This window comes from Monodelphis domestica, chromosome 6 (assembly GCF_027887165.1).
Source record: "Monodelphis domestica isolate mMonDom1 chromosome 6, mMonDom1.pri, whole genome shotgun sequence".
Classification (NCBI taxonomy): domain Eukaryota; kingdom Metazoa; phylum Chordata; class Mammalia; order Didelphimorphia; family Didelphidae; genus Monodelphis; species Monodelphis domestica.
Window position 1 is genome coordinate 212,648 of NC_077232.1, and position 16,895 is coordinate 229,542.

At 52.4% G+C, this 16,895-nt stretch overlaps 1 protein-coding gene across 1 annotated transcript; it reads right to left on the reverse strand.

Annotated features, from left to right (window-relative positions):
* Nucleotides 1-2,051: 2,051 nt before the first annotated feature.
* Nucleotides 2,052-3,489, reverse strand: LOC130454886 (collagen alpha-1(VII) chain-like). The gene is made up of 2 exons (XM_056801036.1): nt 2,458-3,489; nt 2,052-2,359 (listed from the first exon to the last, which is right to left on the reverse strand). Exons 1-2 carry the CDS (start codon nt 3,472-3,474, stop codon nt 2,198-2,200), a joined length of 1,179 nt encoding a protein of 392 aa, XP_056657014.1. The 5' UTR covers nt 3,475-3,489; the 3' UTR covers nt 2,052-2,197.
* Nucleotides 3,490-16,895: the final 13,406 nt, after the last annotated feature.

The window sequence follows — 16,895 nt, forward strand, 5'->3', positions numbered from 1 at the left end:
CTGTTCCCTTCGGGCTGCGGGAAAGCCTGGAAGAGCCGCGGAGGAGGACCGGCTGCGGGCCCACTGCAGCCTCCCCGGAGAAGCGGCCCGCAGCCCGGCTCTTGGAGCTCTCGGCCTGGCGCCGGGGTTGGCCCTTGCTCCGTTCTCTGGGCCGCGGAGCTCGCTGGCTGGTTCCCCCTGGGCCTCCCTTTGCGGCTTTGCTTCCCTCTCAGCTCTAGTCCGGCCTGGGCGGCAGCCCCTTCGTCTCCCCGGGGAGTCAGGGCCTCGTGGGTGGGTGCTCCCCCCCTTGGAGATGTGGAGGCAGGAGGGCGCGGGCTGGGCGGGGCCTAACAAGAGTCGGAGACTCCCGCCAGTACAGCGGCAAGCCAAGGATGCTACCACCCTGAACTGAATGGAATTAGGGCTTGGGGGCGCCCCGCTTGTCACTGCTCTGGGGAGGCGGCCTCTCCTCCTCCTCCTCTTTCCCGGCCTGCCCAGGAACCCTAAGCCTGGATTGTGTCATGTGTGCTAGAAAGGAGGGTGACACAGAGGAGGAGGAGGCGGGAGCCAGAGTTCTGGACAGGGCTATGGGCAGAGGCAGCAACTCTCCTTCTCTTTGGAAACCCCAAGGGGCTGGCCTGGCCTGGCCTGGGGTCCTCTGGAGCAGAACTGAGAAGGGAGCTGCCTTGGAGGGGCCTGCCCTGGGCAGGAGGGATCCCAGAGGGCAGAGCCCAACCCTGCCCCCCCCCCAAGGGTGGCCAAGGGATTGCTGCTCTGTCTTCTGAGGCCGACTGGTCCAGGGAGGAGGGGGTGGGGCAACGGTGTCCTTCATTGGCTCCCTTGGGATCACCCTCAGGCTTAGCTACCTGGACTCATGCTCATTTCGAGCCCATCCGGCAGCAGGAGAGAAGTCAGAGAGCTCCAGCCCTCCTCTGGGGGCTCCTCAAGCTCTGGGTCTTCCTTTGAGGCATTCAGTCAATGGGGCATCCAGGTGGCCCAGTAGATAGAGGGCCAGGCCCAGAAATGGGAGGTCCTGGGTTCAAATCTGACCTCAGATACTTCCCAGCCAATGGGCAGTCCCTCAACCTTTGCCTGGCCCTCACCACTCTTCTGCCTTGGAGTCCCTCCCAAGGCTTCAGGCACATCTGGATTCCAGCTTTGAGAGAGAAGATGGGGGAGGGCGGCAGGGCCCCAGGGAAGAGGGCCTGGGGGAGATCCAGGGACCTCAGCCCAGCTCTCCGGAACTCAGGACTTTCTCACATCTGCAACCAGCATGGTGGTGGGACTCCCACGATGAGGTGGCCCTCCCCCGGCCCCGCCCAGTGTGACACCAATGCCACCATCCCCCCCCCAGCCTTCCTCTATGCCTCTTGGTTCCCCGGATTTCCTCCAACCCCACTTTCTGGGGGGCCCTTCCCAGGCTCTCCCTTGGGTCTACTTGCTCAGTCTCTACACTTGTCCTGAGCTGTTGGCCAGAGTGTGTGTGCATTGCATGCGTGTGTGTGGTGTGCATCTGTATGTGCGTTGTGTGGACATGTGTGTACTGTGTGTGCGTCCGTGTGCATGTACATGTGTGCATCGTACGCACATGTAAGCACTGGGCCCTGACACCTGCTTCCAGGCTCCAATCACAAGCGAGACCTGGAGGAGGCTGAGGGATTCGGGGGCAGCTAGAGCGCCAGTGTCTGGATCCTCAGGAACTGTTCCCGAACCGGGAGGGTCCCTCCAGTCACCAGAGCGCACCGCACGGAGAAGCTGGAAAAACGGTCGTTTATTGGATTCAGCGAAGCGGGGGGGGGGGGGGGGGGGGGCCGGGAGGGGGCCGGCACGAACACATGGAGTGAGGGGGGGCGGGGGGGGCCGGCACGAACTCATGGAGTGAGGGGGGGAGGGGGGCGGCACGAACACATGGAGGGGGGGCGGGGGGGCCGGCACGAACACATGGAGTGAGGGGGGGAGGGGGGCGGCACGAACACATGGAGTGAGGGGGGCAGGGAGGGGGCCGGCACGAACTCATGGAGTGAGGGGGGAGGGGGGCGGGGGGCCGGCACGAACTCCTGGAGGGAGGGGGGAGGGGGGGCGGGGGGGGCCGGCACGAACTCATGGCGGGGGGGCGGGGGAGGGGGCCGGCACGAGCTCATGGAGTGAGGGGGGGCGGGGGGGCCGGCCAGCCCGCTTAGTTGCCCCAGAACTCGCCCGCCAGGGAAGGGTCGCCTCGCTATCTGTGCGGCTGGAAGACCAGGAGGCACAGGACCAGGGCGGTGACCAGCACGACGAGCAGGAGGAGCGAGAAGACCAGCGCGAAGATGTTCAGGCACTTGGCGGTGGCGCCGTAGCTCCGCGCCGAATTCAGGTCACCGACCACCTTCCGGTCTCGGGCCTGGGGGGAGGCCAGAGGCGGCCGGGCAGTTAGTGCGGGGGGGCCGGCCGGGGGCGCACTTACCGCTCGGGCCCTCCCGCCGCCCCGCGGCCGCCCACCTTGACGGAGAAGACGAGCGCCGCGAAGCCCAGGCAGCAGAAGTTCATGTAGAGCGTGCTGAAGACGGACCACACGAAGAAGTCCGGCGGGGCCGGCTCGCAGGGCCCGATGCTGACGCTCGTGGAGAGCCGGCTGGCGCCGGGCTCGGCCTCGTCGGGGAGCAGGTCATAGCTGGGGGGCGAAGCGCGGCTCAAGCGGCCCAGCGGGAGCCTCTGGGTGCTGTCCATGGCACGGGGAGCCGCCGAGACTGAGCCGGAAGCCGCCGGGCCGGGAGATCTGGAGGAGGGGCGCGGCCGATGCTCCCACCCTGGACCGGCGCCCGGCCCACAACTTTCGATTTCCCGGGCCGCCCCGCCTGCGGGAAAATTGAAACCCGGGAAGCCGGGGCGGGAGCTCGGCAGGGCCGGGGATCCCGCTCGGGTAGCCCGAATCAGCTTCTCCCGGGTCGCCCCGCCCCGCCCCGCCCCGCCCCGCGACTCTGCATCCTCCGGGAAGCTTTCCGAGAGGGTCGCCCCCGGCTGAGCCCTGAGGGATGACCAGCGGTCCAGATCCAGGGGAAGAAGGGGAGCCGCAGGGCAGGAATGGAGCTGGGCGGCCGGAGGGGGAGGCCTTCCCCGAAGAAGACCCCCCCCATCCCTCGTAGTCAGCACCAGCACCACCCCGACTCTCACCGGGTCTCCTTGTCCTTGTCCCTCCACTGGCCTCCCCCCCTCCCCATAGCCTCCTCCTTGACCTGGGAAGGCGGGGTGCTCCCGTCCATCCTGGCTTGGTCCCTCTCCCGCTCCAGAACCTTGTATGGCTCCTCGTCCTGGGCCACCTGCCCGACAGCCCCGCAGGCACACTCGGGGCCTGGCGAGGTGGAGCTGCCCCTTTCTAAGCCCGATTCCAGCGCAAGGCCCGGAGCCTGGCCGAGTGCTGACTGGGGAAGGGGGGGGGGAAGGGGGGATCAAACGTGTACAAACAGGCACAGAGAGGAAGGGAGTCACAATGCAAAGCGAGAGAGAGGAGAGAAACATCCTAGGGGTGGGGGAAAGAGAAGCAAAGAAGCCAGGAGAGAGGGAGAGGGAGGGAGGGAGGGAGGGAGGGAGGAAGGGAGGAAGGGAGGGAGGGAGGAAGGAAGGGAAGAAGGAAAGAAGGAAAGGAAGGAAGGAAGGAAGGGAGGAAGGGAGGAAGAAAACAGACCACTGCGTTGTTCCAATGACCAAATCTGACCCTAAGTCAGGGCCCACACGAGGAAACAGAGCCCAGATGCGCCAACAGAACTCCTCCACAAAGACCTAGAAAAGACACCAAGCCAAGAAGCCCCTCCCAGGCTGTCATTTTGTCTCAGGCGGGTCTCGGGCGCAGGGAGCCAAGGAGTGGTTTGTGAACCCCGAGGAATGCCCAGCGCCCAGAAACAAACAGATGACCCTGTGCAGTGCCCAAGACCAGGAAAATGTCCCAGCCCAACACGAGGCTGTCCTGAGCCCAACCAGGGCATGGCAACAGGTGCCAACTGGCATTGTGATGGCTCGGCTCCACGGCACCCTGAGCTGGCTGGGGCACTGGGATGGGTACTGAGCTGGGAGTGTCTTGGGGCCCAGCAGCAGGGCAGCTTTCAGTTCTACCTTCTACCCAGTCTGGAGCCTGGAGGGGGGAAGAAGCGAGACAGGAAGCCCCGGCCAAAGGGGGGCAGCAGTTCTGTCCCTCTGAACCAGCAGGCAGAGAGCAGGTGAGGCGGGCAGCAAAGGCCAAGCCACAGTCGGTGGCTCAGCGCCTGAACTGGGGCCAAGCAGGCAGGGATCACAGAGCCCAGATCGGAGCACTTGGGGACTGCAGGAAGCTGTGTGAGGTCCAGGACTACCCGTCCGCCAGTGAGCACGGCGGCGCAGTAGGACCCTCTGGGAGGCTACAGGCTAGGAAGTGGTTCGCCTCGGCTTTCTTTGCAGAAAGGCTGGTGACCTGAAGTGTTCGGTGCCTGCGTCCTGCACTGAAGAAGGCGGCCACATGGGTGCACACACAGCCATTCCGGAAGTGGCTGTAGCCCGAGCCATGCTTCCCGCCGTGTCCGGCTCCTTTCACTCTTCATAGCTCCACCAGGATCTGTGCGTGGTTGCCGGTGCCTAAATTTGCAGCTGAAGGAAGCCCAGCCATCAGTCATGTCCACTGGAGAAATGCAAATGAAAACAACTCTGAGCCCCACCCCATTGCAGGAGGGATGTGGCTGAGTTGGGGCGCTGATGCATTGTTGGTGGAGCTGTGGACAGATCTGACCATTCCGGAGAGCATTTGGGAACTCTGCCGATCCTTTGAGCCTGGAAGCCCAGTCCTGGGTCTGCAGGCCAGAGACTGTTTTTAAAGGGGAGGGGAGGGATAGGATAGGACCCAGTACAAAGATATTGATGGCAGCTCTTTTTGTGGTGGCAAAGAATTGGAAACTGGGGGATGGCTGGCCACATCGTGGCATAGGATGATGTAAGAAATGGTGGGCAAGAAGATGTCAGAAAAAGCTGGAAAGACCTCCAGGAACTGCAGCCGGAGAACACTGGCCGCAGGAACAGCAACGTTACACGCTGATCAGCTGTGAAAACAGCAATGCAGTCATCTGGGCCAATCCTGAGAGACTCCTGGGGGATCCCTCACTACCTTGAGCACTTTTTCACTATCCTCCTCCCTGGAGGAGGAAGAACTGTGGGAGTGGAAATGCAGAAGAAAACCACCTGCTTGATCACATGGTCGATGGATAGGATGGGGATGCAGACTCTAAGCGATCACCCTGGTACAAACATCAATAGTATGGAAACAGGTCTGGACCTCTGACACTCGTCGGCCACAGGAGGGGGCTCGAGGAGGGGAGGGAAAGAACATGAATCTTGTAATCCTGGGAAAATCCTCTAAATTAATCAATTAAAAAAATTTTTTTAAAGAAAAAAGAAAGAAAATCCGTGGCCACATCTCCGCCACAAACACACAGACAGGCGGCTGCTCCACAAGGGCTCCAAAGTTGCACAAGATGGCGGCACAAGATCTCTCATGTCTCAGAATGCTAGGATGGCTCATGAGCCACAGACGAGACATTAACTCGGAGTGGCCCGCTGACTCGTGAGTGGCTCCCCAGCAGAGCGCTCTGGCAGGAACATCTAGGCTTACTCCCATGATGCTTCAGATTCATTCAGGAGTCTTTCCGTGGCCGTTTGACCACCCACACTTCATACGACGGTAGTTTTCTTTCTTCAGCTGAGATCCGCCTGTTCATAGCATCCAGCGAATTGTTTACTTGTACAGATTTGGCTCTGTTCTATGTCTGATCAGTGAGAGAAAAGGAAGACCTGCTGACGGGGGTGATGGGGTACAAAGAACCAAGAAGACCTGAGTTCACATCCAGCATTGGACACTCACAGGCTGGATGATCCTGGGCAAGTCCCTTCACCTCTGTCTGCCTGAGCATCTTCATCTGTCAAATGAGGATACTAAGAGCTCCTGGGAGAGGAAATAACGATAGGCATTCGGGCACTCTACAATCCTCGCTTCCTTCCTTGCTCTCCTTATTTCAATGCATGCCCACCCTTCCAGCCAAGTGGCACAGTGGAGAGAGCACCAGAAGTAGAGTCATGAAGCCTCGTGGTCATGAGTTCAAATCTAACCTCAGAGACTTCCTAGCGAATCACTTCACCTGCTCACCTCGGTTTGCTCCTCTCTAAATGGAGCCGGAGAAGCCAGTGGCAAACCCCTCGGGTATCTCTGCCAAGAAAAACCCTCCTGGAGTCTCTAAGGCCCGGACCGAGCGAGTAAGAAGAGCTTCCTATTGCAGATCCTGTTTATGTGGGGAATGGCGCGCCCGCTTCCTTGGCAGAAAAGACTATTGTTCTTCAGCTCGGCTCGGAAATGCGTTTTCCAGGTCAGCGGAATGGACCTGGGAAAGTGCACGGAGAAGCTCCTGAGCTTCAGTGTCGGGCCCAGAGAACTCCCAGAGGAGTGGCAGCCACCTCATGCCACGGCTAGCTGGTGGACAGACCGACCCAGATGGTTGGCAGCCTCCTAAAGGAAAGCTAGTCCAAGCTGAAGCTAGAGGTCAGGGAGCACCTTAGACGCACGGCCGAGGCCTGGAACGGGCTTGTGGAGCAACACGGATTCCAAGGCCATAAACCAAGCCAGAGAGGACCTTAAGGACCCTCTTCAGTGACTGAGCCAAGGTCATACGGGGGCTCTGGAGACAGAGTCAGCTTGAACCCAGGTCTTGGAATCCATGGCCAGCATCCCTTTCAGGGGGCAAGGACCAAGCCCACGAGCAGGCCTTCCATGAAAAGCCCATCAGCGTCTATCCAAGCTCTTCCTCTCTTGCCAGTAGCAGCAGAGCTTTGAGCTCCAGTTTAGAGTTGCCCAACTTCATTTTACTGAACTGAGTCCAGGGCAAGTCAGTGGTGTGATTTGGTGAGGCAGGAGGACCAAGACGGCCAAAGGGCCACCCTCTGCACCTGGCCCAAGGCTTCATCCTGGACAGAGAGCCAGGCAGGACCAACAGAAGGTGGGACTGATCTAGGAGGTGGGAACTGGCCAAGTGCTGAATTCTGTCTTGTAAAGGAATAAGCCACGGTCCAACAGACCACAAATGAAGGCCACAAAGACCACAGCTCGCACATCCTCTTGAAACTCGAGGACGGGTCAAAGGGACGTCAGAGGTCATTTGCTCACATTTCCCAGCATGCTTTATAACAAGTTTATTTCCAGGATCTAAACTTAGCCAGGTCAAAAGGCAGATGACAAACTCAAGGATTCGCCTACCCAGTTGCTAAGAACATCCCTTCAGGCAGAACAATTTCAGTCTCACATATGTGCACCTTATTGTAGTAACTTCCATATGTTCCAGGCTTGGTCTAGCACAGGGGTCCCCACACTACAGCCTATGGGGTACATGCGGCCCCTTGAGGCCATGTATCCAGCCCCCACCCGCTTCCAGAAGGGGCACCTCTTTCATTGGTGGTCAGTGAGAGGAGCCACAAAGTGTGGCATCGCTCACATACAGCACGACTTCCAGGGACATCATCCTTGGTGTGGCGCCTTGTTCTGAGAGTAGCTGAAGGAGAACGAGGCGCCGCACAAAGGATTCTGTGGCTGCCCAGGGGAAGACGTCAGCCTGGTGAGCGGCGATCTGGGGGAGGGGAATCCGCCCTGTGTAGACTGCTTCCTGGTTCAGTGGTGGAGGTGACGGGCCTGTGCAAGGTGGGACAGACCATCCCAGCCAGTGCTGCAGCCTCTGCTAGCCCAGACAGCGCTATACAGATTTGTTCATAGCTTTTTTTATAGTCCGGCTCTCCAGTGGTCTGAGGGACAGTGAACTGGCCCCTGTGTAAAGAGTTTGGGGACCTCTGCAGATGCAGATTTCATATGATGCTCGGATCTTCTACTGACCCTGATTATAGAAATTTGCTAAAAGTGGGGGGGGGCAGCTGTGTGGCTCAGTGGATGGAGAGCCAGGCCCAGAGGTCCCAGGTTCAAATCAGGCTCAGACACTTCCTAGCTGGGTGACCCTGGGCAAGTCATTTGACCCCCACTGCCTATCCCCGACCATTCCTCTGCCCTGGAACCAATACACAGTATTGACTCTAAGACAGAAGGTGAGGGGTTAAAAAGGGGGGGGGGGAGACGTAGCCAGAGCCAGGGGAACCTTGATATCAACTGCAGGCAGGAGAGTGGACTTCGGCCCATGCCAAAGGGGCTCTCCCGGTGTTCCCCTGAGGCAGAAATCCTCTTGTCAGCCCAGTGGGGTCGTTCCTTCGATGTCATTTCTGATGGCCATCTGCGGAATCACCTGAATTCAAACAGCGAGCTTCCCTCCTCATCGCGGGGGGCTGGATTGAGTTGTTGGGACGAGGATGGACGTCGGACTTCCTCGGTAAACCCCTGAGACTGGCCGACTCCAGAGGCAGCTCCAGTTTAAGCTTTCCGCCAGCCCAAATCAGGATCGAGAGGCCCGACTTCGAGGACTTTTAGACCGCGGAGGGGAGTAGCCGAGGGAAGCCCTTGCGGCCTCCTAATAGCAAATCGCGCGATGGGCTAAGAGGGCCAGTCAAAATGCCGGAGGTCCCTCTTCCCAGAAAGCCGGGAAGGCCAAGTCGGGGTGTTGGGGGCTTTCCATGTGCCGGCATGCCTCTGCTTCAGCCCCCTCCAGCTCTGCCTTTAGGACGGCTGACAGGACTGAAGTGGGGCGTCGGCGCCCCCATTGCAGGGGCAGCCTGGGGGGCCCGGGGGGGGCACGGCAAGGCTCAAACCTCTCGAAGGCATCAGGGGAACCCTAAGGGGAGGAGCCGCCCCTCACCACAGGGAGTGGCTTGAGCCTTTGGCACCTGAGCCGCCAGCCTAACGGGATCCAGATGGCGAGCCAGCGAAGGCCTTTCTCAGCAGTGCTGGGGTAAACACGTTTCCTAATAAGACCACACAAGCCCTTTTTACCATCTACAGCACTAGGAAGCACGCAGAAAGCCCTGCCATTTAGGGCCGCAGCTCAAAGCATGCTGGGAGAAGCAGCTGCAGACTTCTCTGCGATCCCGAGTTGGGGCCCATCAAAGGTCCCGGGAGCAAAGAATGGCTCCCCCAGTTCTCAGTTTGCACTGCACGCTGTAGGGAAACACCGCTGGTATCTGGTCGCTGTGTAGCGGCGTCTGACTCTTTGGGGGCTCCCTGGGACCTGTGGACCAGAGCACAGCAATCCTGCTCCACGGGCTTTTCTTGGCCAAGATCCTAGAATCATTTGCCAGTTTCTTCTCCCGTGTTTAGGCCAACAGGGTTAAGGTCACATAGCCACTAAGTGTCTGAGGCTGGATTTGAACTCGGGTCCCAACCCCAGCTGCCTCCATCACAATTAAACCAGAATAGAGCCCTGATGCCACAATAGCCAACATTTACCCAGTGCTGGCTGTACCATATGGACCGGATCCCAGATTGGTTCTGAGGATTCTAGTTTGAACGGAGGTTTTTTCACAAAACAACCCCAGAAGGTTCCAGATGCTTCGCAAACTGCCTTTGCAGCCAGCTCAAACGTTTGGAGTTCACGAAAGGGGCGGGAATGTGGCCCAAGTCTCTTCTCTTGGGCTTTCCAGGCCTCCGCTGGAATTCAGTCAGCAAACAGGAAATGGAGCTGAGGTCTCAACTAGTCCCGACTTGCTCAGATTCCAGCACTGGCACCACTTCTCGCGTTTACATCCTCCCTTAGCCTTTAGAGGGCCTTCTAAGCGGCCGGGCTCCAGGGCCTGCACGGAACCCAGGACTCCTAAATGCTCTTCAGGCCGGCCGGCCTTTGCAAAAGTCCTTTGATCTGTGCCCCCAAAGGACCCAGTCACTTGGGCCAAAACTATTCCCAATCCAATCCACGGGGGCCATTACCTAGCCGCCCACTGAGGTCACGATTGAGATCACAAGACTGCCGCATTCCCTGTCCCTTCCACTGCCCAGCAGGACAGACATCGGGCCTTCGCAGGGCTCGGAATCCATGTCCCCAACACCCGATCCCTTGGCACCCTCTGTTGGCCATCCTGGGAAGAGCCTTGAGAGCCCCAGCCACGGAGGCCCCAGGCTTGCCTTGGCCATCCAAGCGGCTCTGTCCAAGCCAGAGCGATTGGACTACAAGGCAGGCCTCAGCTCACTCACGGAGCATTGTTAAGGGCCAGGCACTGCGCTAAGTTCTGGGCGGACAAGGAGAGCCTTCCTGTACTAGAAGAGGAAGTTTGTGGATTGGAAATATTTCCAGGTAAAAAGGAATCTGTTATGGGGGGGGGGGCTTGGAGCCATTGCAGAGGGCTTAAGTGCCCCCAACCCCCTGCATTGGAGGCCCTTCCCTCTGTTAATGTTTGCACTTAGTGGTTTCTGGAGGCCCAGAGCCCCTTGAGGGAGCCCTGTGAGAGGGATCCCAGAGAACGCTGGGGAGGGAGCAATAGCTGGCCTTGGGGCAGATAGAGGGAAGGCAGGCGCCCTGGTAAAATGGAGGTCTTGTCAACAGATGGGATGGGTAGGGAAGGGAGTGCAAAGATTGGATTTGGCTCCCCACTGATGGTAATAATGAAGGTACTTTGCTTTTCCCTGATTGTGAAGATTAAATTGTAATCCTGGGTCTATTTTTAGATTTGAATCCCCAAAAGTGTTAACTCAATATGTGAAATAGATCTACCCACAGACAAGAAATTTAGGGGAGGTGACACAAGCAGAAAAGGTCTATAAAAGAGGACCACAAAGGCCAGAAGGAGGTCATTCGGTATTCGAGCATTCCAGTTAGATCGGAAGAACTCTAACTCAGAGTTGGACTGGAGGACAGACACTTGAGAAGAGCCTGGAAGACAGACACCCGGACTTGACTGTGGAACTCGAGGTCACTGTTGGTGACTGCAAAGGCTGACTTAGTTTCTCTACCTTTCTGAAGGTGTGAACCTCCAAGAAACACCCATTGTCTTGAGACTCTTTTCCCTGAGCAGGGCTTTAGAATTTCTACCTGGCTCAGAGGAAGATGGAGTTTTCTCTCTCTCTCTCTCTCTCTCTCTCTCTCTCTCTCTCATTTCCTTAATATCTTCCCTCTATTGTAAATAAAACTACCATTATTTCCATTTACTTTAGTAATTCATTGTGGGATTTAGAAATTAAATCCCTGGCAACCACCAATTTTAATATATTCAAGTCCAACAACATAAAAAATTTTAACAGGAGAGGTGAGCTGGGCCGGTACCCTCTACAGCCGGAGAAGTTGGGAGGAGGGAAGGCTGAGATGAAACATCTGCATTTGACAGTAATGTCACAGGTTCAGGATATCCACAGAGAGCACCATCAGCTCGCTCTGCCTGGAAGTCTGCTTTTGGGCAAATGGCATTTGATCCTAAGCCTTGTCATCATCCATGCAAGGAAGCCTGGGCTCCCTCTAAAAGACCAGCACTCTGGCCTTCCTACCTGGCACCAAAAACACCATCCCATTCTCTGGACACCCAGGCCAGGACAAGGCCCTGGCCTTACCCCCATCTCCTCAAGGATTGGGCCTTCCCAACCCTAAGCCTGGATTATGCTGCTGCAGGCCAGCCCTTACTCAGCTGTCAGTGATCTTCCTAAAGCATTGAGGGGCTGATCATGGCACCCTCCACTCAATACCTTTCAATGGCTCCCTATTGCCTCCAGGATCTGGTCCCAAATGTCCCGTTTGGCCTACAGAACACATCGTTACCTGCCCCCCTCCTCCCTTTCCAGGCTTCTTCTCAGCCCTCCCTCCCCAGTACCTTCTCTTCAGTGCAGGGAGCTGGCCTCCTGGCTGTTCCTCCAACAAGCCCTCCATCTCTGGCTGGCCCCATACCTGAAAAGCTCTCTCCTCACCTCTGCCCAGTGACTTCTCTGGCTCCCTTCTGGTCCCAGCTACAGGAACCCTTTCCCAATCCCTTGTCCCCCTTGGCCCTTCCCTCTGGTAATTCTCTGCTCTTTGTCTGGGACTTTGCACATGGTTGTTTTCAGGGAGGCTCCTTTAATGGCCTGGGAGCTCCTGGGGGGCAGGGACTGCCTTGCTGTACCTTGCTTGGGTCCTCAGCTCTTATCCCAGTCCTGGGAACACTGTAGTAGAAGTTGTCCTTCGAGGACAATTGGATCGAGTGCCAATTGGATCTCAGTGGGGCAGAGTTGCACAAAGTCCTTGGCCTCACTCTCTCTTCGAGTCACCCACGTCTGGTGGCAAGACTCCTGGTGGCAGGTAAAGAGAGGCAGAGCCAAGAGGGAGGAGAAAGTTCCAAAGTCTCAGAGAATCTTCCCCTCCGAACAGCCCCAAATCACACTTCAAACAGATCCTGGAGAGGCAGAACCATTGAGGATGGGATGAAGCCCCTTTCCCTGCAGAAAACAACTTGGAAGGGAGGCAGAGAGTCTGTTTCCCTGAAGGGAGAGGGCAGTCCAGCACCAGCAAGGCCTCACCAAGGAGTACAGGACGAGCCAACAGCAAGCCCTGCCCCCCATCTCTACTGTTCGGGGTTCTGAGCCTGGGCCCAAGCCAACTGTGAAACCCCAAGACCCGGCCTCAGCCAACAACAGCAGAACTGTCCACACACTGCCTCGGAAGTATAAGACCTAGCACGGGGCAGTCCACTGTGTGCTGGCTGGCATAAGCCCAGACTGAGGCTCAGAGGCCCTTCCCAAATCCATAGTGAGGCCCCAAGCCCCACCTCAAGGTGGTCCACAGTGCCCATAGCAAGTGCAAGCCAAAGGGGAGGCTCGGAGCCCCTGCATGGGCCCAACACAGGACACTCACAGTGTTCTGAGCCCTGCAAACCACTGGCAATTGGGGGAGAGGGGAAGAGTGCTGAATCATCAGAGGGAGATAACTTTCAGAGTTTCCAGCCTACAGGTCATCATGCCATCTTGGAAGAAACTTGTAGGACCCAAACTAGAGCTGAGGGTAGCATCCAGGAAAATCTGAGTTTTAAGAGTGTTAAAGGGATTTTCTGAATCTCTGTCTCTTTAAGAGGCAGGGGAGGGGGATTTCTAGAGGGAGTGGAGCTGACAGGAGTCTGTGTGCCAGAGCTGAATATTCAATTACCAAGGAGACAAGAGGGACTTAAGAAAGGAATCAGTTGGCAGTTGGGTCTTTTTGGCCTCTGGATTTCTTGAGAGCAGGAGGTCTGTCTCTGTCTCTGGAAGTCAACTACTGCCAGTTGGTATAGAGAAACAGATTTAAGGAGCTTGTGGGTGATGAATGTTGACTTATTAGTGTAGGCTAGTTAGATAGGCCAGGTCTGGCCAGGCAAGAAACACCTGTCCTCAGAACAGTTAGAAGTAGGGTTTTAGAAATTTTAGTCAGTATTAGGGATTTAGGTATAGTCATAGGGTATTAGAATAATAACCTCTCTTTCCTCTTGCTCTATTTTCTATCTGTATTTCTTCTCAAATTAAACTGTGTTTTTATTAAACTGCTCTCCTCACTTTTGTCAAACTCCTACCACTTAACCCTTACAGGAGAGTGTCATTCAGAATATAGCCCACCTTTAAGATAAAAACAGAAGTCAAGAAAAAATCTGGGAAAATGAGCAGACATAAAAAGGCACCAAACCATAGAAAATTATTATGGAGACAAAGAAAAAGCAAGGCAGACTCAGAAAAGAACAGTGAGATCAAAGCAGCTACACACAAAACTTCAAAGAAAAATATGGATTGGTCTCAGGCTCTGAAAGAGCTCAAAAAGGATTTCAAAAATCAGTTGAGAGGCAGAGAAAAAGTAGGAAGAGAGATGAAAAGAATGCAAGAAGAAAATAACATCTTAAAAAGAAGAATTGGCTTACTGGGGAAAGAGGCATAAAAATACAATGAAGAAAAGAGTTTCCTAAAAAGTAGAACTGGCCAAATGGAAAAGGAGGTTCAAAAGCTCCAAGAAGAAAATAATTTCTTAAAAATGAGAATTGGGTAAGTAGAAGCTAATGACTTCATGATACATCAGGAAAAAAATAAAACAAAATAAAAGAATGAAAAAATAGAAGAAAATTTGAAATATATCATTGAAAAAAAAGCTGACCTGGAAAACAACTGACCAGGAGAGACTAATAATTATTGGACTATCTGAAAGTCATGATTAAAAAAGTCTAGACATCATATTACAAGAAATTATCAAAGAAAACTGACCTGATTTTCTTAAACAAAAAGGTCAAATTGAAAGAATCCACCAATTACTTCCTGCAATAAATCCCCAAATGCCAACTCCCAGTAATATTATAGCCAAACTGAAGAACTCCCAGACCAAGGAGAAAATATTTCAAACAGCCAGAAAGAAACAATTCAAATATCATGAAACCACAGTCCAGATTACACAGGACTCAGTAGCTTCCACATTAAAGGACAGGAAGGCTTGCAATATGATATTGTGGAAGGCAAAGGAACTAGGTTTACAACCAAGAATCACCTACCCAGCAAAACTGAGTATATTCTTTCAGGGGGGAAATGCTCATGTAATAAAACAGAAGATTTCCAACCATTCCTGGTAAAAAGACTAGACCTAAATAGAAAATCTGATTTTCAAATAAAAGCCTCAAGAGGAACAGAAAAAAAGGTAAACAAAAAACAGAAAATTCAAAGGATTCAATAAGGCCAAACTGTTCATCTTCTGACGCAGGAAAATGGCATTTGTGACTCTCAAATTTTTAAACATTATCAGAGGAGTTAGGAGAATATATACAGGGGTGCTAGGATAAGTTGATTAGGATGACTTGATATGCAAAAAAATCAAGGGGTGAAAAAAGAGAATTGGGAAGGGAGAGGTAGAACAGGGTAAATTATCTCACCTAAAGAGTGAAAAAAAGACTATTACAGTGAAAGGGAGGATGAGGGTAGTGATGGGCAATCCTTAAACCTTACTCTCATTAATTGGTTCAGAGAGAGAACAAGAACCATAATCATTTGGGTTGTATAAGAGGGAAAGGCCAGAAGCAATGGAAAAAATGAATTTGACAAAATATCTCAGGAGAAGAGGAAATGGAATCCCAGCTGAATTCAGGTATGGAACTTTTCAGCCAAGCTCAAAAGGGAGCAGTTGGAAAACTGAAGGGGTTATTTTGGTCCATGAGCTGAGAGGAGAGAAACTACCCTTTGCTGTGAAGACACACATTTCTCCACCCTTTTGCCTGAGCCACAGAAATCTTATCTTTCAACTATTGACACTTTTAGGATAAAGACTTTTTTCTCTTAGGGGAACCTCAGAGCTTATCCTGAAGAAGACCCTGGTTCAAATCCCCCCTGATCTGTATAGGAAAGAGGGATTACTTTTTCCCATCTGTCCTCATTACTCTTCAACCCTTTATACCTAAATAAATAGACATCTTGATTTTTAATACAGACTTCAATCAGATTCAATGTGTTAGGAGGGGAACTTCAAAGAATATCAAGAACTTCAAGAAGGAGGCTGAGGGGAAATCTTACTTACCCTTTTAGTCCAGTCAGAACTGACTCCATTTGTTAATAGCTCAACTTGGGGGAAGAGGAGGAAAGAAGGAAATTGTTACTTTATATTTATTCCCAAAGTAGCTGGAACTTTTGTTCCTTCAATTTCCCAACTAATACAGGGTATAGAATCCTATCTTGCCATATAGAGAAGTAGGAAGAGAATAAGATAAGAGAGTGAGTAATAGAAGAGAGGTGTGTGTGTGTGTGTGTGTGTGTGTGTGTGTTCACCTGCATGTGTGATTAAAAGCAAAATACTTGAGAGGAGGGACAGAATGAAAGGAGAAAGACTAGGATCAAAAGAGGAAAATGAAGATAGTTGAAAATCATAATTGTGACTGTGAATGGGATGACCTCACTCATAAAACTTAAGTAGGTTGTAGGGCTGGAGCAAAATCTATTATGCTTCACCTAAAGTACAAAAAGCAGGAATGCCAATCATGATCTCAGACACAGCTAAAGCAAAAATAGAAACAATTAAAAATGACAAAGAAGGAAAGTATACCATGATAAAAAGATAACACAGACAACAAAGTAATATCAATACTAAACATATGTGCCAAATGGTATAGCCTCCGATTTTTTAAAGGAGAAATTAAATGTCCTTCAGGAGGAAATAGACAATAAAACTATACTAACAGGGGACATCAACCTTCCCCTCTCAGAACCAGATAAATCTAACAAAAAAATAAACAATAAGTAAAGGAAGTGAATGAAATTTTAGAAAATTTAGATTTAAGAGATCTCTGGAGAAAACTGAATGGAGAGAGAGAACAGTATGTCTTCTTTTCAACAATTGATTCAACTCACACAGGAACTGACCATGTATTAAGACACAAAAACTATCCAACCACATGCAGAAAAGCAGAAATAATAAATACATCCTATTCAGATCATAATGCAATAAAAAGTATAATCGATAAGGATTCATGGAAAGACAAATTAAAACCAATTTAGAATTAATCTAATTCTAAAAAAGGGTTGGTTCAATGAACAAATTGTAGACACAATAATTTCATTAAAGAGAATGGTAATGAGGAAGCAACATATCAAAATTTATGTGATATATCTAAAGCAATACTTAGGAGAAAATTTATATCTATAAAAGCTTACACCAATAAAATAGGGAAAAACCAGATCAATGAATTGGGCATGCAACTAAAAAAACCCTAGAAAAATAAAATTAAAATCCCCAATTAAAGACTAAATTGGAATCCTAAAAATCAAAGCAGACATTAATAAAATTGAAAGTATGTGAACCATTAAACTAATAAACAAGACTAGAAGTTGGTTTTATGGAGAAAAAACACAAATAAGATAGATGGAGCACTGGTTAATTTGGTTTTTAAAAATTAAAGAAGAAAACCAAATTACCAGTAGCAAAAATGAAAAGGATGAATTTACCACTAATAAAGAGGAAAGTAAAGCAATCATTGGGAACTACTTTGCCCAATTACATGCCAATAAATCTGACAATCTAAGTGAAATGGATGAATATTTACAAAAATTTAAATTGCCCAGA